The sequence below is a fragment of the Pseudorca crassidens genome, chromosome 2 (assembly GCF_039906515.1).
Source record: "Pseudorca crassidens isolate mPseCra1 chromosome 2, mPseCra1.hap1, whole genome shotgun sequence".
NCBI classification, from domain to species: domain Eukaryota; kingdom Metazoa; phylum Chordata; class Mammalia; order Artiodactyla; family Delphinidae; genus Pseudorca; species Pseudorca crassidens.
In genome coordinates, this window is record NC_090297.1 from 28,377,716 (window position 1) to 28,401,751 (window position 24,036).

A 24,036-nucleotide genomic window follows, 5' to 3' on the forward strand; every position below is an offset into this window, starting at 1 on the left:
TGATAGCTGTGAGGAATGAAAAGTACTCATCTGTGTTAAAGTTCCTAGAAGAAGGCCTAGGAAGTAGTAGGTGCCCAATAAATGTCAAATGAATCTGAATTTTAGAAGCAAAAAATTAAACATTGTGTATATTTCAATTTTTAGCAAAATTATATTTTAAAGTTACCCCACAATAATTATGAAATTTCTGTAAATTTTACTTTCTAAAACCATCACTAACCCCAAGTTTGAATGGTTCTTCTATGAAAGTTGTAATCTTCTCGTAATTAAAAGTTTAGAAATTTAATGAGTTGAAATGCAACAAGGCACAGATGCCTTATTATACCAACTAGTTAACACAGTATTTGTTTTCTACATTAACTTTACTTGCTAATCAAAAATACTGCTTTCTCCCAAACATCAAAATAAAATCGCTGATTGTGCAATGGTAAAACCAACAATACCACGTCCGCAACAAGGCCACCTGAATTTTTTTTCATGAGCTGGCAGTGTCCAGGGAAAATATAAGACTCCATATACCTTTAAGTCAATTCTCAAAAAATTCAAGTGCAGAAGCCATGCTCTGTACACCCCAAGGCATATGTATATTAAGTTGTACATGCTAAGCATGCCCATGAATATCTTTGTTTTGGGGGGGGGGGTTGTGTTTTTTGTGGGGGGGAGTTTGGCTATGACACTCGGCTTACGGGATCTCAGTTCCCCAACCAGGGACTGAACCTGGGCCACAGCAGTGAAAGCCCGGAATCCTAACCACTAGGCCACCAGGGAACTCACACCCATGAATATCTTTGCATGTTGAACATCTGAGCTGATTCATCTCCCTGAGTTAAGAAGTAAGTCTGCTGCTAAAGACTATTTAGGACTATATATAATTGTATATGTTTTCAGATGTCCATAGCAACTAGGAAATCCTGGGGAAAAGACTATTTAGAAGCCCTTCTAGGGACTTCCCTGGCGGTCCAGTGGTTAGGACTCTGTGCTCCCAATGCAGGGGGCAGAGGTTCAATCCCTGGTCGGGGAACTAAGATCCCGCATGCCGCACAGTGCAGTCTAAAAAAAAAAAGCCCTTCTATTAGAACACAGTGCTCCCCATTAGCAGCCTAGGTCCAACACAAGTTACTCCTACCTCTTCAATGGACATGAAAGCTCCACATTGGTCTCCCTGCTTTCTTCTACTTTCCCTAAATGCTCTACCAAAGAGTAGCCAATGATCTAACCAAATCTCATCTGATCATGTTAACCCCCTCTTAGCCAACAAGCTTCCAGAGAGGCCCATTGCTTTTAGCACAATGCTTTTTCATCAAAGTCCTCGTAACATGGACTACCTCTCTAGTTTCAATCTCTTACCATTCCCCTAAAACCCTGAGCCATATTTAACAAACTACTTTAGATTATGGATTTTGTATATGTGTTTATAGTAAAAACTATATAAGGCTATTTATTTCTATTTGTTTTCCCATCAATAGAGCCCTACTTTGTATTATGTACTCCACTAGTTAAAACAGATAAAAAATTAGGAATAGGAGGTTCAGAGAACTATTTGTGCCTGCCCCAAACATCATTAGAAAAATCACTGTGCCTAACCTAACCTGCTCTCTCACACTCCTTCAGGTCTGTGCCTCCAGTTTTCCTTTCTGTTTCATCTTTGCTTTAATGACAGCTGGTCCTTCAAAGCTCAAGTTAGGCTCTATTCGCAGAGCAACTACCTGTAAGGCTACTGCAGTACTTGTCACTCTGCAGTACAGTTGACTATTTACTTCTCTATTGCCCCATCTGAAGGCACACACTGCGCTTTGCACCTCTGTTTCCTCAGCCCCAAGGACAATGCAGGCTGTAGATTTGTTGAATGGATGGCTATCAGCACCTATGGAACTTCTCAGCTGTACAAAACTGTACAAATTAGGAGGCATCAGAAAGGGAAATGTGGAATTCTGGCAGGGCATTTCAGTTTATAAGGATTCAGAGATTATTTCCTCTCCCTTCCCTTTTTCTTTCCAATCTAGTTCATGCTATCTGCTCTATTGTCTACACTCAAAAGTAATGGTAAATCTGAACTCTTTTTCATTTTTAGCTCTTAAAAAATGTGTTACGCTTTCCTACCCCTTTACTCTTCCGTTTTATTCTCTTAAACTTTTTTGGTGGAACAACATGCTCACATAAAAGTATATAAAATATACATGTACAGCTTAATGAATAAAGTGAACATACATTTAACTACAACCAAGGTCAAGAAATAGAACAGTCAACTATTTCTCCCTCCAAAGGCTTTCCATTCCCCTTCATTTTAGATAACTGTGGGAGAGAATAAAGAACACCTCACAGTTTTTTGGATCAGCCCCTGAATTCATATCTCTGCATGATCCTGGGCTACGGCAGGTAAAGAGAAGCACTAAGATGCCAGGGTACGTGTGTATTTCTATCTGTGAGTATGTGTGAGGGCATGCCCCCACAGGCCAAGGCACTGGTTTAAAGCAATCTTAAAAGGTAGGGTAAATCTATATTTCTAATGGTAAACACTCTGCTGCTTAGTAAAACAGTACTCTGCTGCTTACAGCTTAAACCAAACCTTAACAGGAAACCACATAATTTTCAAGACACAAGTTGCAAAACAACACAAATTTAAGACCAATTACCTATATTTGCTTCATCCCCATTGTGGATAGGAAAGATGCTTTAAGTGAAAAGTTGGCATTATGGAGTCACACAGTCCCAGCCACTCAATAGGCTCATTCCATTCAACCAGAAGAGGGGTTCTCTATGCTCACAGCAGGCATACAACAGGGTAGCACATATATGCTCTCTGAGTGAGAAAGCAACACCTTCTCACATACAACCCCCTGGAGAGAGATGGGGAAGGGGAGGGGGGAGGGCTTTACACCTGCAAACTCCTAACTCTATCAGCGTCAGGACTGGGAAAAACAGCACATATTTTAAAAAAAGAAAAAAGGTTTCCTGATAAAGCCAGTAACTTTTTTTTTTTTTTTTGGCTCACGGGCCCAGCTGCTCCGCAGCATGCGGGATCCTCCCGGACTGGGGCACGAACCCGCGTCCCCTGCATCGGCAGGCGGACTCCCAACCACTGTGCCACCAGGGAAGCCCCAAAGCCAGTAACTTTTAAAGAAGGATGTTCTTAAGCCATTTTTTTCTAGGAGACTAGTAAGTGTAATGACTCAACATCCAAGTCTTTGTCTCCTTAATGGACTGAGTCAAGCCCTAATGACTGTATAAGCAAACTGCTTAAAAGGGCAGGTGTCAGAATTCTTATTCTTCTTGGCAGAAAAACACTATAAGCACAAAGTGTTGTCATACTAATTAAGGCATCTCAACTTCAAGGCACATCTGTCCCTGGGCCTTTGGATAATCAAAATGACCACTAAAAATAGAACAGTGGTATCTCCAATGGGGCAGATATGAGCCACTCCCAATCCTAAGAGATTCCAGCGAGATGTGACCTGGGATGCACATGTCTTACAATACCATTGAATGTCCATCTATATGTAGCCATATGTTTTAAGTTTTTACTCTATGTTCTATTAAGGTTAGTAGACAAAAGTAATTAACAGACATTTAACTCTTGGCCCATAGTGAAAATCCAGCTAGCTGACTAGCTAACTGAGGTCTGGCAGGGAAGAAAACTGCTCTCCAGGTCTAAAAAAAACACTGCTTGCGTTGAAACTCCCTGAGTTTCATGATGAACATCTTGGTATTTTTTTTCAATTTCCTCATCACCAAAAGTAAGCCAGCTCTGTCTGTCAAGATGCCCAGGCTGCATGGCAGCAGTGTCAAAGGCTGCCATTTGCTTCAAGGCACTGCCATATGCAGGAGCACAACATTTTGTCTCTGGAAAATAAACACATCTGCCTTTGCCAGTGTCCTCCCACTGTGCCACCCATCTGGAGCAGGTGAGCTGGAAGGCAAGCCTGGGCATGGGTGAGACAGGGGTGAGCAGGGGAGATGAGGCCTCAAGGGAGATGGCACATGGAGGAAGAAGGCAGTGCTGTGTCATGTCACATCCTGCTAACCACGTTTGCCAAAGCTTGTGAAATTACCCTTGTTAGTGATATTTTAATCACATGTAACAAATGGTTGGTTGTTTTTAGGGGACAAGACCTGCAAAGTCAAGGTTCCACCTGGGCCATCTGTTCACAAGGGCACATGACCTCACTGATACCAATAAACAGATATCTTTGGGCCAGCCACCAAAGGCACGAGGACAATATTGTCCCTTGAATAGAAGGCTCAAAGCAACAGGGTTCTTCTAGGACAGGACCACACAATACCTGCCTACTATTAACCAGACCAAACACACTCAAATTCAGGCCAGAGTGCTGAGACGAGTCACGTCTGGAAATGACTGATACCTGAAATTCTCTCCTTTATATTCTTTCCCTTTCACTGAAAAAAATAAATTCAAGTCAGGTTATGGTCCTGACATCAGATCTTTTTTTTTTTTTAAATTGAAGTATAGTTTTGATTTACAAGATTGTATTCATTTCAGGTATACAGCAAAGTGATTCAGCTATATATATATTTTTTCAGATTGTTTTTCATCATAGGTTATTACAAGATCTTGAATATAGTTCCCTGTGTTATATAGTAAATCCTTGTTCCTTACCTGTTCTATGTAGAGTAGTTTATGTCTGTTAATCCCATACTTCTAATTTAACCCCCACTCGTCCCCTTCTCCTTTGGTAACCATAGTTTGTTTTCTAAGTCTGTGAGTCTGTTTCTATTTTGTATATAGGTTCATTTGTATTATTTTTTTTAGATTCCACATATAAATGATATCATAAAATATTTGTCTTTCTCCACCTGACTTACTTCACTTAATATGATATTCTCTAGGTCCATCATTGTTGCTGTGAATGGCATTATTTCATTGTTTTTTTACGGTTGAGTAATATTCCACTGTGTATATATACCACATCTTCTTAAACCAGTTGTCTGTTGATGGGCACTTGGGCTGTTTCCATGTTTTGGCTGTTGTAAATAGTGCTGCTATGAACATCGGGGTACATGTATCTTTTCGAATTAGAGCTTTTGTCTTTTCTGGAAATATGCCCAGGAGTGGGATTGCTGGATCATATGGCAACTCTATTTTTAATTTTTTAAGGAACCTCCATAGTGTTTTCCATAGTGTCTGCACCAATTTACATTCCCACCAACAGTGTACAAGGGTTCCCTTTTCTCCACACGCTCTCCAGCATTTATTATTTGTAGACTTTTTGATGATAGCCATTCTGACTGGTGTGAGGTAATACCTCATTATAGTTTTGATTTGCATTTCTCTAATAATTAACAATGTTGAGGGCTGCCCTGGTGGCACAGTAGTTGAGAATCTGCCTGCCAATGCAGGGGACACAGGTTCAAGCCCTGGTCTGGGAAGATCCCACATGCCGAGGAGCAAGTAAGCCCGTGCACCACAACTACTGAGCCTGTGCTCTAGAGCCCGCGAACCACAACTACTGAGCCCGTGTGCTGCAACTACTGAAGCACGTGTGCCCAGAGCCTGTGCTCCACAACAAGAGAAGCCACCACAATGAGAAGCCCATGCACCACAACCAAGAGTAGCCCCCGCTCGCCTCAATTAGAGAAGCCCGTCCGCAGCAACAAAGACCCAACACAGCCAAAATTAAATAAATACAATAAAGAAATTTATAACAAACAAACAAACGAAAAAACAATGTTGAGCATCTTTTCATGTGCCTGTTGGTCATCTGTATGTCTTCTCTGGAGAAATGTCTATTTAAGCCTTCTGGCCACTTTTTAATTGGGTTGTTTGTTTTTGTGATATTGAGTTTTATGAGCTGTTAGTATATTTTGGCTATTAACCCCTTGTCAGTAGCATCATTTGTAAATATTTTCTCCCATTCCGTACTTTGTCTTTTTGTTTTGTTGATGGTTTCCTTCACTGTGCAAAAGCTTTTAAGTTTGATTAAGTCCCATTTCTTTATTTTTGCTTTTATTTCTTTTGCCTTGGGAGACTGACCTAAGAAAATATTGCCACAATTTATGTCCAAGAATGTTTTGCTTATGTTCTCTTACAGGAGTTTTATGGTGGCATGTCCTGTATTTAGGTCTTTAAACCATTTTGAGTTTATTTTTGTACGTGGTGAGAGGGAGTGTTCTAATTTCACTGATGTACATGTAACTGTCCAGCTTTCCCAATACCACTTGCTAAAGATTGTCTTTTCTCCATTGTATATTCTTGCCTCCTTTGTCATTGATTAATTGACCATAGGTATGTGGGTTTATTTCTGGCTCTCTATTCTGTTCCATTGATCTATATGTCTGTTTTTGTGCCAATACCACGTTGTTTTGATTACTGTAGCTTTGTAGTATTTGACATCAGATCTTTAAATCATGCTATTTGGGAGCTGGAAGAAACCATAAAAACTACCCATATGCTTTTTCTCCCAAGGTTTTTCATCTAGCTCATGGGAGAGCTAGTGCTATACCTCCTGCAGCAGGGATCTTTCAATTATACTAGTTTTCAAACTTCAGTAGGAAAGGGACAGAGAAGTCACTTTTTCAAATAAAATCTTACATGGAATTCCTATATATAAAATAGATAAAAGTTGGGAATGCTCTGGTGGTCCAGTGGTTAGGACTCGGTGTTTTCACTGCCAGAGCCCGGGTTCAATACATGGCCAGGGAACTAAGATCCCACAAGTCATGCGGCATGGCCAAACAAGAAAAAAACAAAGCAAAAAAATTAAAATAGATAAAAATTGAGCTGATTTATATGAAACAGAGCTAAAGTTTCATTACACTGGTCTGCCTTGGTGAGTTTCCTGAGGCAGCTTCATGTAATAAAGTTTGAAAACCACCATACCAGGCTGGATGATATTTTTCCAACATCATTTCTATTGTTTGCTTGCTAAACATTTACAGGTATAGCCCCATAAGAAGATAAATTACCAAAGGCTCATCAAGCACTTCAGAAAAGGTTCTCTGAAAACACTTTGGCCAGTGAATAGCAGTATAGTAAAGCCCTGAAGATTACACACCATGGAGGCCAGGATTCTACTCTAAGTCTTGTCACAAACTCTGCGTTCCCCAAGTATATCAAATCCGGCTGGTTCATCTCTCAGTTCCCACATACGTAAAACGGAGATCTCCATGGATAATAACAGATAATTTTAGGGCATTCATATGGACTACACCAAATGTGCCACATAATTCATTTCAAGCAAGAAATAGCTCCATAATTCATCACTCTCCCTTCTGTAGTCCATTAATCAAACCATAAGAAGTTAAACAAGCATCATGCAAACTATGCCTGTAAGTCATTACAAATTTTTCAAAATAATCCTGTTAAAAATCTAGCAGTTCCTTAATGATGGAGTCATTTATTAAATACTTATTATTTTTCAGGGAGTTACCATTCACTCATTCAAAATATATTTTATTAAATTTATTAAACCAATGGCATATATAATTTGCCACAACTGATCACTCCTTCCTTCTTAACAGATGAAGAAAGTGAGGCTCAGGAAACATAAGTAACTTATTCAAGATTACACAAGCTAGTACATACCAGAGAAGAGACCAGAACTTTGGTATATCTGACTCCAAAATCCATGCTCAAAGAAGCCTCATAAGCATTTAAGATTGCGGGAAAGGGCTTCCCTGGTGGCGCAGTGGTTGAGAGTCCACCTGCCGATGCAGGGGACACGGGTTCGTGCCCCGGTCCGGGAAGATCCCACATGCTGTGGAGCAGCTAGGCCCGTGAGCCATGGCCGCTGAGCCTGCGCGTCCGGAGCCTGTGCTCCGCGACGGGAAAGGCCACAACAGTGAGAGGCCCACATAACGCAAAAAAAAAAAAAAAAAGATTGGGGGGAAAAAAATATTTGAGATTGGGGAGTCAAACCTATAGCAAAATCCTAATAAGCCCTTTCTCGTTCGTTGGGGTCTAACCAGGAGCAGACCAACTTAATTGTACACATGCGTCTAAATAAAAACTAAAACGAAGGCTCTTGATTTTTTCCTCCAATCTGTGTGTCTTTTTCATCTTCTCCTGCTGATTTCATATCTTTAATTCTTACATGAAGAAGTAACACCTATTCATTAAGAATACTTTAATAAAATTCCCTTCCAGTGTATAAATGCACAATAACATTTTCAATGGTATATGTGGACCTAACTGGATGACATTTATTCAGCAAACATTTATTGAACACCTACCATGGGCACATATTTATACCTTAACTGTATAATCCTATGTGGAAATCTTGACTTTTTAGTAGAACTGAACATTTCATGCCTCCCCAAATGAACAAGCACACTTGTACGTTAGTCCAGTAACTAATAAAGGAGACAGTATGAAAGAGTATGGTATTTGAAGTTAAGAGTCTTACTTCAGCCTTTTATAGATGATATATGTGCCTCTGGTATACTTGGACACATAAGAGAAATATTCCTCTCGTATACTTGGACACATAAGAGAAATATTTAACCCTTCTATTAACCAGTCTTAGCATCTCTGTAAGCAAAATGGGACTAACTCATCTTATGGTATCATAAGAAGCATTAAATAAGGTCCCATATATGGTTATCTAGGATAGCACTGTCCAAGAAAACTTTCTATGATGATGAAAATGCTCTATACCTGTAATGTCCATTATGGTAGCCATTAGCCACATGTGGCTATTGAGCACTTGAAATGTGGCTAATGTGACTGAGGAACCAAAGTTTTTTAAAGAAACAAAAATTTATTTCTCTTTCAAAGTCCAGGAGACTCTCACCTAGGAACTGAATTTTAAATTAAATTGAAATAAAATTTTTTATTGAAACATAGTTGATTTACAATATTATATTAGTTTCAAGTATCTAACACAGGGATTCAATATTTTTATATATTATACTCCATTTAAAGTTATTACAAAATAATGGCTATACTTCCCTGTGCTGTACAATATATCCTTGTCGCTCATTTATTTTATACATAGTAGTCTGTCTCTTAATCCCATACTTCTATCTTGCCTCTCCTCTCTTCCCTCTCCCCACTGGTAAGCACTAGTTTGTTCTCTGTATCTGTGAATCTGTTTCTGTTTTGTTATATACATTTGTTTTATTTTTTAGATTCCACATATAAATGATAAGAGTACTTGTCTTTCTCTGACTTATTTCACTAAGCTTAGTACCCTCTGGGTCCATCCACATTGTTGCAAATGGCAGAATTTCATTCTTTTTTATGGCTGAGTAATATTCCATTATATATATATATATATATATATATATATATATATATATACACACACACACACACACACATATGCCATATCTTTTTTATCCATTCATCTATTGATAATTTTAATTATTTTAAATTTAATTAGCCACATATGACTAGTGGCTACCATACTGGACTGCGTCAATCTAGAAAAAAGCCTAGCACATAATAGATGGTCAATGTTGGTTTATTTCTATTTTCCTTATCAATATCAGTATCCCACTCTCTACCAGCAAATCAGTTCAACTAAAATAGCACAACAATCTCCGATAGGAAAATAACTTATAGCTATTAAATTGCTTCTTTGACCAAACAGTAAGAGCAGCATAAAAACAAAAGTGAATTTATTAATTAGGTCTATGTGCCATACACTGTGCTAACAACTTCGCATGATTACCTCATTTAATCTTTATAAACTCTATGAAGTAGGTGCCATTATCTTATAAGTAGGGAAATTAAGCTTAGAATTTGTCCAAAGACACATAGCTAGCAAGTCAGTGGGCAGATTTAAACCCAGGCAATGTAATTCCAGACACTGTGTTTAACCAACAAGCTAAACCACCTACATCTTAAAGAACCAATTTACAAACAATTGGCAAACAGCTCAGTACACAGCAAACTGGAAATCAAACAATTTGAGCTACAGACACAAAGTTACACATGCTAACTGGCTGACTTAAAGTAAGTCTCATGTGCCAACTGGTGTGACTATACAAATGTACCAAATCTAGTGACTTTTTAGTTATTAGGAAGACTGAAAAACTACCATCACCTCTCTCCCCATAATAAAATGACTGAAATACGAATTAGTATTTTAGAACTAACAACCTATTTTGACTGGAGGGTGGGGGAGCAGGGATTGGACCTAGAAGCACAAGGCAGAGGTAATCAATATTTACAAGAGTCCCATGTCACTGTCTACAAGGGATATTTATTTGTTAAGACATCAAACATTTCTGCTAGGAGATTAACCGGATTCACTACATTTGCATGAAGCACATTGCCACTCTTATCTCAATTCTAAAAGAAGCTTAACTCACTTATGTCTGTAGCATTTAAGACAAGTGTTTATTGTGCCCAAAGCTGGAATTCTTATTCCAATTCTGCCTGACAAGTCAGAGGAATATTTTACACAACAAGCCACAGCACACTCTTTACTGAATACCACAGGAAATTCTAAGTGGCAGGAAAGGTCATATGTGATTCATTTCCCTCTCTGGTGGAGAAATGAACAAAAAAGGCCACTGACCTTTCACCCAGATCAAAACAATGCATGTAAATTTGTCTCCTCTCCCCTACCCATCATGTTTCTAGCTTCTCTTCAAACTTCATAATCCTTCATATTGCACAAACCCCTTGGTCAAAGACAGAAAAAGAGATCCTATTTATTGAAGATAACTAATGAGAACCTACTGTATAGTTCAGGGAACTTGACTCAATGCTCTGTGGTGACCTAAATGGGAAGGAAATCCAAAAAAGAGAGGATATATGTATATGTATAGCTGATTCACTTTGCTGTACATTAGAAACTACAACAACATTGTAAAGCAACTATACTCCAATAAAAATTAATTAATTTAAAAAAGAGATTCTATTTATTGAGTTCTCAGTTCAGCATTATTAGGCACTAGAAAATAAACTGCTTTAAAGATCTGTAAAAAATAACTAAAATAAACCAAAAGCCTGTACTTGTTTTGATTTCTGTCATAACTCAGCTTAATCAAGTCCAGATGGAAAAAAAAAACAACAAACTATGTTCTATAAACATTACTGAAAAACCAAGGAGCTGTCAAGGCAGAGCAGGCAAGTAATTATGGCACCATTAGTGTAGCTTTTGCCTGACCTGCTGTGTGACCTGCAGCTAATCCCTTTGCCACTTTATGCTTTTCATTCCGTATCACTGATAGAGAATTAACTGCTATATATCTCAGCGGACTAGTGAGTAGATTAAATTATTAAGCAAAATGCTTTGGGCAAAAGTCACATGAATGTTAAATATTATGATTTACAAGCATTCATTTTCCTAGCACTCCTGCGGGGTTAGGAAGTTATCTCGATTTCATAGATGAGTAAACAGGCACAGGGGGTAAGGTCACATGGTAAAGCTCCGTTTACAAAGTCCCTGTGGGAAGGGAATACACACCTTTAGCAATCATAGGAACATTCTTAGCACATCCTATACAATCTTTAATACAGTCAAGGCTTTTTTTCCCCTTTCTTTCTTTCTTTTTTCATTCAATCCTTAACTTAATGTTGCATCTTTTAACATGCTGTCAATGCAACAGTGACAGCTCTAAGGTAACAACAAGGCCAGAATAAGTGAGAAAGAATAATTCTGTGTGCATAGGCAAGAAGAGTCATTGAAAGACACAGTTAATCTCAAAATGAAATTTGCATTATTATTTTTAAGGTTTTATCTCTACTACCGAGTAATTCAACCATGGAAATAAGAAACATGGTTTGCTATGAAAACACTGAAAAAAAATTAAAAGGCCATCACAGGGCCTTCCTGTTGGTGTACCTCATCCAAATTCTCTGCAATGTATATTCACCCTCTGGGCTTTAATTAGCAACTATGCAGAAAGAAAAAACAAATCCAACAAGACTGGAAAATAACAAGTAGCAATGGTAAGGGCTCACGAAGGCCAAATAGGGCAAAAATACTACTCGTGTGTAACAGGAACAGAAAAGAAGCACAGATTTCTCTGCTCCTAAGGCTGCTTGCTATATTGCTTACCCGACTCCGAAGATAGTCAGCCAGGTTTCGGCGAGTGAAATTAGCTGCTGCTGTGGGAGACAATTCATAACCTGGTATGAAAGATAAATAATCATATTTAAAGTGAAGCAGAAGGAATATCAGTACCCAAATCCTTCCACTACTCCTGTTCTTACAGCCTACCACCCTCTGGACATTCAGAGTATACACCGAATAAAGAGTGCAATCATACTTCTTGTCAACGGCTGTGAAATAGCTAGTTAGTACTGGCAGTAATTACTGTTCATAAAACAGAACCAAGGTAATTATTCTACAGTGAGATCAAATTCATAGGCTTGCTCAAGCTATTCCTTCATCAACAGACTGTGGTTTCCTCTGTAGAAGGAAAGAGGTACAAATACACAGGTGTTGGAAAAAAAGAAAGAGGTCTTGAGATGACAATTTTTAAAATTTATATAAAAAGGGATATCGGGAAAAGAGAGGCTGGAAATTAGGATAGCCTCAGAGACATACTTTATAAGGTTTTCTTTTCTTTAAAAAAAAAGACATTTTATTAAGAAGTGTAATATTTTCAAAAGTACAAGCCACAGGGAAAAAATGTTTCTATCACTATCTACAATATTTTAAAAATAGAGGATCTCGGGCTTCCCTGGTGGCACAGTGGTTGAGGGTCCGCCTGCCGATGCAGGGGACACGGGTTCATGCCCCAGTCCGGGAAGATCCCACATGCCGCAGAGCGGCTAGGCCCGTGAGCCATGGCCAGTGAGCCTGCGCGTCCGGAGCCTGTGCTCCGCCATGGGAGAGGCCACAACAGTGAGAGGCCCGCGTACCGCAAAAAAAAAAAAAAAAAAAAAATAGAGGATCTCCAGCATAAAACCTCTAAATAAAGTTGTAATGCCAGCAAAAGTACAGCCCAGAGGAATGGCGTCAGGTGTGCATTAACAATGCACTCACTTTGGGAATTAATTCCCCAGTAAAATGGGGCTAGTGCCAAAAGACACAAGAATGACCCACAATTCAGCAGACCCACACAGAATATGCCAGTTTGGAAAGAGAGCATGTGGTTATTTCCTACAACATTCCAAACACCAGTGTCACAGCAGGTAAGATGTAGATTAAAATTCTAACAAATATTTATACAACAGCTACTATGTTTCAGGGTCTATGCTAGGTGCTTTCACATACATTACTGAATTTCATCCTTATAAAAAGTCTACTAGTACATGTTAAACTATGATGGAAGCAATTCTGAATAAGCAGCAATGCTTTTCAATTCTCTACCTAACCCTCTATAAACAGTACTAAGGATTTGACAATTATCTTAAAGACAGAAAAGTCTGATGCCTGATCATCTGCATATAGATTTTTCTTTCTTTCCCTTATTTTGGCTTAGTTCTTAAATTTTAATATGCATAAGAGTTACTGTGTAAGGATACATGCACAAAACTATACTTGACAGGTAACTTAAGGGTTTTTTTTTTGGCTGCACCACACAGCATATGGGATCTTAGTTCCCCGACCAGGGATCGAACCCACACTCCCTGCATTGGAAGCGTGGAGTCTTAACCACTGGACCACCAGGGAAGTCCCCCGCTTAAGGGGTTTAGTCATATACAATTTTTAGTATATGACTTACCTTAATTTTAGTCACATACAATTTTTGTTTTATGCACTGACTTTAGACCCTGACAGCTACGTAACAGAACCTCTCTTGTTTATTCCTCCTCCCTCTCCTGGGACAGGACAGTGAAGTATTGCTCTACTGACTGTACTTCAGAAACACTGGCATCCTTCGCAGGCCATGCAAGCAATAAGTAGAGTCGTTAAAAAATAATTATTAAACTATTCTAAACTTGCTTAAACCTAAACACCATGTACTTTAGGTTCCTGAATGGCAGGAACTGAACCATATTCATCTTTGAATTCTCTGTGGTACTAGGCAGAGTGCTTAACATAGATGAGGCCCTCAAAAATATTTACAGAATTTAATGCATGATGCTAAGTCTGCTGCCTAAAAAACTATACAAATAGATCATATCTAGTCATTTTACACATACAATTATATTCAAATTAAGCTCCTTCACAGTGCCACATTATAGCAGTGCTGTGTATAACAGTATTATTGCACTGTGAAGTAAGTAACTGGAAGGAAGGTTCTTTCTGCTGGAGCATCACTATACACTTCCCTGGATCAGAGGGCTAGTGGCTAGTATTATTTCACAGGGAGGCTTTCCCAGTGGATAAGAGTTCATTAGCCGCAGAGAGAGCTCACAAAATATCTCACAAAAATCCTAATTACCTCCCCAGACAAGAACCTACCAGAGAGGCAAGGCAGAACCTTTTTATGACACAGTAAATCTCCTACAATCACACAGAGTTTAAATTTTGTTTAAAAACAAATATGCATTTTCATACATATTATTCATTAATATTATTATAATACCATTTTATTTGTTTGTTTGGTTGGTTTTTGGCCATACCACACGGCTTGCACGATCTTAATTCCTCGACCAGGGATTGAACCCGTGCCCCCTGCAATGGAAGCATGGAGCCCTAACCACTGGACCGCCAGGGAATTCCCAATAATACCATTTTAGAGATAAGGAAAATAAAGGTTCAGAGAGGATAAGTGATTTGTCACATTAAAAAAAAATAGTAAAACCAAGTTTAACTTAGGTCTTTTAGGTCTGAGATTTCAGATATACTTTAGCTCAAATCACATTCTCTAACACTTAAAAAGTCTGATATTAACATGCTCATTTTTCAAGATGGTATTAGTTTTATCCCCCAAGTATTAGTGTTGTAATGGTTCTCTTTTCTGCTCTGGGATTTTTGTAGAAAATCTTTAGGATCAGAAGGAGGATCTAGCTAAGGCTTCAAAAATAAGAAGACTCAAATAAAAATAAGACCACATTGGTTTGCTCATGTATAGAACTGCCAGTAGAGAATATTCTCTTTCAATACAAATTTAAAGACAAACCCACCAAAGCCATTTTCTAAGTATTACCCACCATTTCGCATCTTATAGAGCTGCACGTTTTTCTGAATATATTCTGCAAACTGTACAGTGTCTCCAGCCTCTCCAACACATAGGAGTAAGATTTTTTCACTCATCTTAAACATCTTGTCATGATCTGCTCAAAGAAAAAACACACACTGTTAGAAACTGCCTGATCAGAAATTTATTCTTATTACATAGGCAACCATAAACAGGTTTAACAATTACTATACTGAATAATTTTATGAATCACTGTTTTTAGAAGACTTTAATGGGCAACTGTATCAATTACTCTCACTCTGCATGTTAAATTCATCTGCATATTTTATTAATATCAATTTCAGCTGGAGAATATATGTAAAAGCTGATAACTGAAAATATACATAAAAACATCAAGGCACTTGAAATACAATGAACAACAATTAAAGAAACTGAAGGAATCAAGCCAATAATGGCCATTATCTTTAGGCTCATGATTACAAAGCCCTGAAATGTCTCCACAAATACAAATGTTAACTATAACATATACACATACAAAAACATATATGAAAACTACCGGTGCTACAATTAAGGAACCATGTCAAGAAAGAACAAAAAATCAACTGAGAATATAAATCACCATAGAAAGTAAACCAACTCCATTTCCAAAGCAAAGAGAAAGTTAAAATGAATGCCAAAGCAAAAATTCTAACAAATATTGTAATACTAAGCTATTTAAAAATACCTCAAAAATCCCAATGCTCTAATCTTATCTAACTGAACCAGACTCATTCAGATTAAACAGATAAATAAATATTCAGATAGCAATTAATGCCCAAGGAAGAAAACTCCATATTCAGTCTGTAGCTTCAGAAAAAGGCTAAATCTCCCTATCTTACTCTCACTTTCACTTTTCGTTTTTCAAATAGTGCTGAATAATCTTCCCTGGGAGACATGCTTCCTGTTTGAAAGCTTCTGAAATGTCAAAATCTCTTAATAGGATTTTAAAAACAGAATGCTACAGTTAAGTACTTTACAAGTGTTTGAGAGTTGTAGATACCAGTAATTTGGTTTCCTAGACTTTGGGGGGGGGGGGGTGACCACATAAAATGTGCCTGTAGATAGTATCAAATTGCCTTGAAACTCCTAAATAAACACACTTTTATTTGTTATAGGCTACAGGAGACTTAAAGACTATTAATTTGCAAAACTGTTTATGAAAGAGAAAAATTCACTTATAAATATATTATCTATGCAAAGAAAAAGAACCAAAAGAGAATTAGATGCCACTGGCATCTGAGTTCTTGCCAGTGGCAAAAGTACAGGCAATTTTTATTTCCTTCATTATGCTTATGAGTATTTCCTAAAATGTCTATACTTAATATGCATCATCTTTGTAAGAATATTACTTAATAAGTTTATTATCATAATGAGAAAAAAAGCTGTTCTTATTTCAGGGGGGCGGGGGGAGCTTGTTTACAAAGAATTTATGTTACAATTAGAAGAAATGCTAAATTTTGAGACAGTAAACTGTTCAATTTTGAAATGAACTTAATTCAAGGCCAAAAGTGTTTTTTAAACATCTATTGTGTGGCCAGTGATTGGTGAAGGGGGATATAAAAAAAAAAAAGTGATAGATGCTAATTACTCCTTGAGTTATGCAGGAAATAGCCTATGTAGCTCTAGGAAATTTCTGATCCTTGACAAAGAACTTAAAAGATCCACATACATGATACAAACAGACAACAAAATAAGCAACATGAGTGTACAATACTCTACACTGGAACCCAACAGACCTTGGTTATAATCTGGGTTCAGCACTCTGAACTCGGGCAAATTATTTGCCCTTTCTAAGCCAGTTTCCAAATGTGTAATATGGTAATACTATCACTTACACCTGCCTAACTCATAGGTGGGGAAAACTGTACATGTACAATATTATCATACTCAGTGTGAGACAATGTAGTTCAGATTATACATGTTACAGGAATTCAGAAAAAAGAGCAATCTGTGTGGGCTGAGGTACTGTAATTTAAAAGCAATTCTATACAAGCCAGAAGAGAAATGAAATGTGGCATATAACCAAACTGAAGAATTGTGCCATTTTAATAAGCAAGCAATCTCTGGGAAATATCTCCTCTATAGTATCAAAATATCTTACAAAGTGACAAACCAAAAAACTGATTGGAAGTATCACTCTCATTTTATACCTGGAGAAAAATGAATCTCAAAAGGTTATTCATTTTCAGCATTCTTGCCTACTCTACACAGTTCCTTCATGAAAAGAAAGGTAGGAAAAAGTCCTCATGCTACTCCAAAGCTTCTACCATAAACTTTTTTTTTTTTTTTTTTTCCCCGGTAACCGGGCCTCTCACTGTTGTGGCCTCTCCCGTTGAGGAGCACAGGCTCCGGACACGCAGGCTCAGCGGCCATGGCTCACGGGTCTAGCTAGCCACTCCGCGGCATGTGGGATCTTCCCAGACCGGGGCACGAACCCATGTCCCCTGCATCGGCAGGCGGACTCTCTACCACTGCGCCATCAGGGAAGCCCCATAAACATTTTTATATCGTAAAACACTATAGGGAAAATCAGAGCTGAGTACAGTTATTTCCAACCATTTTCAAGAACTAGCTCAAATTCATCTTTCTTCTATAGACCACAGTGATTTCTTTTCTCTGAATACCATAAGGATTTACTTTTGAAACCACTGATTTAAAAATTAACCTAATACTTACTAGTGATACTTCTTTCATCATATAAAACCATCTTGTAGTATTTATTTCCTGTTTTTTTAATGTCTTAGATACCTTTATGGATTATACCCAATACACTGCATACCCTATAACACCTAGAAGTACTGTGTATGTAGGTAGGCTTAAAACACATTTTATTTTTCAAAATGATTTCATACTCATTAATGTGATGAAACAACACCTATAAACGTACTGACTTTGTTATAGCTCTATCTAGACACTACTTCACGCTAAACTCACTTGCATGTCAAAGGTCTTAATATTCAAAATAATGGACAGATTTACCCTCAAAAAAACAAATTGACTCTTTTGGAAAACATGGTTTACAAATAAAACTTCTACAAACTAATCATGGAATTTCATAATTTGACTTGAGGAACAATCCATACCATGAATGTTTTAAAATTTAATAATTTTTCTTTCTTTAAGCCCAAAATGAACTGTTATCTGCTCTCAAAGCTTTCCCTAGTCTCTACAACTAGAATCTCTTCTTCCTCTGGAGTACCTAAAAACAACTCTGCTTCCTCTGCACTACCTGAGAAGCTTGATTGTACTTTTCATATGCAGCATCATTTTCTAGCTTGTGTCATAATTATCTGTACTAATATCTGAATCCCTTATTAAACTGTAACTTCTAAGATAAGGACAACATCTTATTCTTCTTTGCATCCCTTTAGCACCTAGCACTGTAATGGACACATAGGTGCCCAAAACCTATTTATCAAATGAACATTAAATCATCTGAGCCAAAGTATAATACTCTTTTAACAGCAGTATGCCTATGATCAATCACGAAAACCCACTCTTCAATTCCACAGATCAGCAACCAAAATCTTTTTTAAATTATTTATTGAGTACTGACTGTAGGGAGACAGTATAGTATAGCAGTTATGGCAAAAGATATGGAGTCAAACTGCATAGGTTTGAACCTGGGTTCTGCCACTTGTGGCCTTAGGCAAGTTTCTTAACCTCTATGCCTCAGAACTGTCATCTGTAAAGTGGCAATGTAATAGCACCCATTTCAAAAGGGTAAATGAATTAATGTAAATTGCTTAAAATAATACATACGTAAGTGCTTAGTATGTTTACTACTAAGTATTTGTCATGGTGTTAAACATTTGCACAAAACTTTTTCACTCAATCCTCCCAACAAGCTTTTGAGGTTGGTATTACTAATCCGATTTAGCAGATGAGGAAATCTGAGCACTGAGAAAAAACTTGTACAAAGTCATAAAGCAAGTAAGTGACAGGGCTCCAGTTTCCTAACTCCCCTAGCTACATAAATGTAAGGAAAACTAGGCAGCCAGTGCCCTGGAAAAGAAGGATCAGAGCTAAGACTCGGGAAGATACAGGCCGCGGAAGGCAAATGCCAGGTTTCTAGCCCCACAGTCTCTCACTCTCCCCAAGATCCCACCTTATGCTGCCAGCAAACTGACGTCATCAGCCCGACAACAGGAAATTTATCAGAGATTAGGGGATCTAGGAATCCTGGAGCCAGGCTGGCGCTTAGACACTTAAAAACTTAATTCCCTTAAGCAACTCTCGCCCAGCAAGCATTCAGCAAAAGCCAGAGAAGAGTACTGACCCAGGAGCCCTGGGAGGAGCGAAAGTCAAGGCCCTAAATTTGTCTTCCTGTTTCCTAATTCTAAAACTAAGCAAGTGCAGACCAGGGCAGTCGGGGTTCCACCTCCCAGACCTCCCTGGTACTCACCCAACCGCCCCCCCACGAACTCCTCCCGGCTGCCCCTATACCCAGGCCCGGGCCTCCCATGTTTCCTCTCACCGTCCTTCATCTGGACAATATTGCTAGCGGCCACCCGGTCGGAGGCGACAAGGACATAGTCAGGGCCCTGGATGCCGATGAGGTACTCCATGGTGGCAGGAGGCCGGGGACTGCAGGTTCGATGGAGCCCGGGACTGGCGGGCTTCTCGACCTCACCGGTGAGACAGCACAACCGAGCAAAGATCCGCGCGACACAGACCTCGCTAGCGTCCCGGCCAACGGCGCTCTTGGATGACGTACAACTGTCGCGAGAGTTTGGAAAGTGGGCGTGTGTGAAAAATCTTTCCTCGCCTCTTGGCCCTGTCCAGGACTCTTGCAATCCCGGCAGTACAGACCACTTCACTTATGTAATGCCTAGTTTCTTTATTTATAAGTGAGAGTTTAAAACTCGCTTGAGGAGGGAGTCATGCACTATATATAAAGTGCCGAGCACACGTGTGTGCCAAAAGGCATGCGTCTCTGGATGGCCGTTTCCCTTCGGTACTCGGTAAAATATCGCCAGAAACCCCTTACCTGCAAGCTAGTAGGAAAAATACAAACGTGAAAGGACCCCTTTTTACATGTTTCATAAAAGTAAAATATGAATGCGTTAAAGATCTAAGCATGAAGACTAAAATCGTAAAAGATCTTTTTATGATGTTCCAACCTCAAATTGTATGTAGTTGCTACCTCTGGTAACGGTGATTTGAAGGGAGCACTTTCACTTTTTATTTTGTACACATCCGTATTATTTGAATATTTCACAGTGCTCACGTATTACTCATATTTTAATAGGAAAAAGCACAGCCATCCCTTTATATGTTGCAGCCATTCCGGGGAAAGCTGATATATTCCATGATTAGTTTCTGCCATTTGAATGGTTTCACAATTGAGCCTTCATACTAGCCATACTAGCTGCCTCAGAAATGGAAAACCGGTTGCAATTGTATCTCCAGACACAACCGTGCAATTCACTTGCTTCTGCAGAAATGTGTAGTCCTTACTCCCTTCTGAATGTTTCTTCCAGCTCTCTGCCCATGAAGGAACACAGAGCCTGAGGAGTTTGGGGCAGCCCATCTATCACGGGATGATGCCAGAGGCAAGTGAGGTCATTAAGTCAAGCATTCCACTACGAACACAGATGCATCCATCATCCTAGAAAGATCCTTTTTTAAACACCACTGGGAAAGAAGTCTCTCAAGCCTCTCTCCCTTTCTCTTTCTCTTTCTCTGTCATTTTGCTTGCGTTTTACAATTGCAAAAATTACATAGTTATACTATACACACACACACAAAAATAATACAAAAGCAAAGAGTGAAATATTTCTCCTCCCACTCGAGGTAACTACTCAGCAAATGTCTGTATCCTTCCAGACTTTTTTCCTTTGTATATACCAATATTCATTCATTCATTCATAAAGGCTGCAGAATTCTGAATTGGAAAATCTAATTTTTAAAAAGGACCCAAGTTGGGCTTCCCTGGTGGCGCAGTGGTTGGGAGTCCGCCTGCCGATGCAGGGGACACGGGTTCGTGCCCCGGTCCGGGAAGATCCCACATGCCGTGGAGTGCCTAGGCCTGTGAGCCATGGCCGCTGAGCCTGCGTGTCCGGAGCCTGTGCTCCGCAACGGGAGAGGCCACAACAGTGAGAGGCCCACATACCGCAAAAAAAAAAAAAAAAAAAAAAAAAAGGACCCAAGTATCTTTTAAACCGGCTCTTTCCTCCTCCTCCCCAGGATTCTTGAAATCCCCTCTAGCTAAGTCAAACTAAAGATTCTCTAACTTCTCATTAATATAAAAGAAAGTAGATTTTCAAGACATAACTTGTTCTATTTTACTAAGAATTAGGGAGAATCCCTCCTTCAATTAAAGTCTTAGAATAACCAAATCTTAGATTAGAAAAAGTGTCTGTGGAGGTTCCAGAAACAGCATGATGTAGTCAGTTTTTCTGTAAAGGGCCAGATAGTAAATATTTTGGGCTTTGTAGGCCATAAGGTATCTGCCACAACTACTCAATGATGCCATTGTAGTGCAAAAGCAGCCATAGCCAATATATAAATCAGTGAACATGCAATGTTCCAATAAAACTTTATTTACAAAAACAGGTGAGGGGGAGAGGTGGGTTTGGCTCATGCAACATAGTTTTCAGACCCCTGAAGTAGTGGGAGACCTGTAAATCAACAAATAACTCTGGTCCCAGCTCCACCTCTTCCAACCTTGGTGCAAAATTCATTGAGCCTCGGTTTCCTTATTTGTAAAAGGGACATTTAGGAGAGAGATTTGCTTTGTATTTCTCTTGAGATGGGAAGGAGTTGCAGGTTTGGTTGGCTCCATGAGTATAAGAAATCATATCCTGCTCCTACATGAACCCTGGAAAGTTTAGCAGGACCATAAGGAAGAATGACCACATTGTACCTAGGGAATGTGGCCATACTACGGGAGGCTACCAGCCTTGCCAAGACTCCCAAGCTTGACATGGAAGCATCAGCACACCCCATACTCAAAAGACTCTGTGAGCTTAGATAGTAAGGTTGGGACAAAGATAGACTGGAGATCAGTGGCCCACCCCTAAATATTCAGAGATGTTAATGTATCAGATACTGTTGATGCCCTGCCCATAACCTTTTTACCTATTTATGGTAGCTGCCATCCCCTAGCTGCTGTAAATCTTCATTAATGAAAACTCACAGCTTTGCCTTTCTTCAGAGAATTTCCCTTAACCACATGAGAAGCATCTTTGCCTGCGAGGCTATGCACCTATTCCCACTCCCCAGCCATTGACTGACTGACACAGGGATAAAAGGTCAATTCCCTTAACTTAAAGTGGGATATAATTTGTCCTCCAGAGTTTCCCTGTGGATCAGTCTAAAGCTAAGCTCCAGCCAAGATCACATTCTTGCTTAGCTTTATTCCCTGCCCTATCTTGCTTCTGTTACTCCCCTTCTCCTACTACAGAAGCTAAAAAGAATTCTTTAGCAGATATTAATGTTAACAAGCTGCTGTGTCTAAAGTCCTTAGGCAAGAATCTCTTATAGAACAGAAAAACAAAATTATGGAGAAGTTCACATATCACATCATAGGTACACAAAATCTGGCCCCCAACTTCATATTTTACATCAATTAACATCACAGAGAAATGGAACAATTTACATCTAAGCTAAAAGAAGACACAGCCTGGCTATCTAAGGTAGACTCAAGGAGTTGTTTGAACATGTTTTCTTGGTAAAGCCTGAGAAATCTTGGATCACATTTCTCCAGTGACTTCAAAATTCCTTTTATGAGTTTTGGCTGAGTGAAAATCAAAAGGGAAAACAGAATTTAAAAGTTCCCACATTATTATGAAAAGACTGATTGTTTTCTGAGGTGATGGTATCAAGCAAGAATCTGTTTCAAACCTGTCTAATCAATAAATGAGAGTTCTATACCCTTGGTAACAAATCACCAGAATGGTTTTTTTAATCAATCAATATTGATATATCAATTACCTAATGCACATGTTTTTGCAAGCCGCTCAGTGACAACTCCTTATCTCTAAAAGTCAGCCAATCAAGATTTGACTGATTCCAATGAACATACTTCTGAATGCCAACTAATGAACAGACTCACCCAAGTAACCACACTTATTAGGATTATGTCAACCCCCTCATGCCTCTGAAAATCCACCCATCTCTGAATTCCATGCTTTCCCAAAACTCTAAGATCAGCAGTCTGCTCTTCTTGGAGAAACTAAGCCTGATCAGCATGTACTTAAGTAAGCAATACATTAAGCTTTGTATTTTTTGTTTTAGATATTGATTGGTGGTCTCATCTATCGACATGTGGAGGGTCTCTAGCTTTGAGTGGGTCCAGAACAAGAAAGTGCTCTTCAGCAGTGTCAAGCTACAATATAAGCAGCCTGGCTACTTGGGCCATTTGCTCTCAGTTGACTGCATGTTACTAGAGTTGTCTTTGGTAAAGAAATATGCCATCTGGAACTTCTGTTAATCCACAGTGGGAGAGTTGTAGCTCAGACCTCTATGATTCTAGAGCAAGGGCATACCATCTTGGTAGAAGTGTCTGATCATAGGACATCAAATGACCATATAGTTAGAACTTCTCGTTATGACCTGAGTTCTGTCTAACCCCCCAGATTATAAGGTGAAGTGAGCCCAGCAGTAATACATCATGAAATGAAAGTGATACTTCTAGGATCACGTCTGAGCAGGTCCAGAGATCGCAAGTAAACTGCAAAAATAGTTGGCAGGGATAATTGATCCTAATCATCATGAGGAGATAGGGCTGCTGCTACATAATGAGGGCACAGAGGAATATGTTTAGCACTCAGGTGATCTACTGGGGCATCTCTTGGTACTCCTATGCCCAGTTGAACTATAAGTGGGCAATTATAGCAACCATGGCCTGGTAAGAGTCTGGTGACCAGGAGACCAGACACCTTAGAAATGAGAGTATGGACGTGTATCAAATTATCACATTATACACCTTAGACTTAAACAGTATTATATGTCAATTATATCTCAATGAAGCTGGAGGGAAAAAGAAATTAGGATGTGGGTCAACTTACCAGGTAAGCCAAAGGGGAGGGAGACCTAAAATGAGTG

General features: G+C 39.0%; 1 protein-coding gene across 2 annotated transcripts in view; it reads right to left on the reverse strand.

The window, feature by feature from the left end:
• Window positions 1-19,690, reverse strand: part of PSMB2 (proteasome 20S subunit beta 2) — a 36,758-nt gene extending 17,068 nt beyond the window's left edge. Inside the window, exons 1-3 of one of the 2 annotated variants that reach the window (XM_067725460.1) lie at window positions 19,463-19,690; window positions 14,960-15,082; window positions 11,970-12,040 (exon numbers count right to left, since the gene is read on the reverse strand). In XM_067725460.1, the coding sequence (XP_067581561.1) occupies window positions 11,970-12,040; window positions 14,960-15,082; window positions 19,463-19,553 (285 nt within the window). In that variant the 5' untranslated portion in view covers window positions 19,554-19,690. Of the gene's footprint in view, window positions 1-11,969; window positions 12,041-14,959; window positions 15,083-15,670; window positions 15,808-19,462 lie in introns of those variants that run through there. The other variant, XM_067725461.1, reaches the window with a different exon arrangement.
• Between the last annotated feature and the right edge of the window lie 4,346 nt (window positions 19,691-24,036).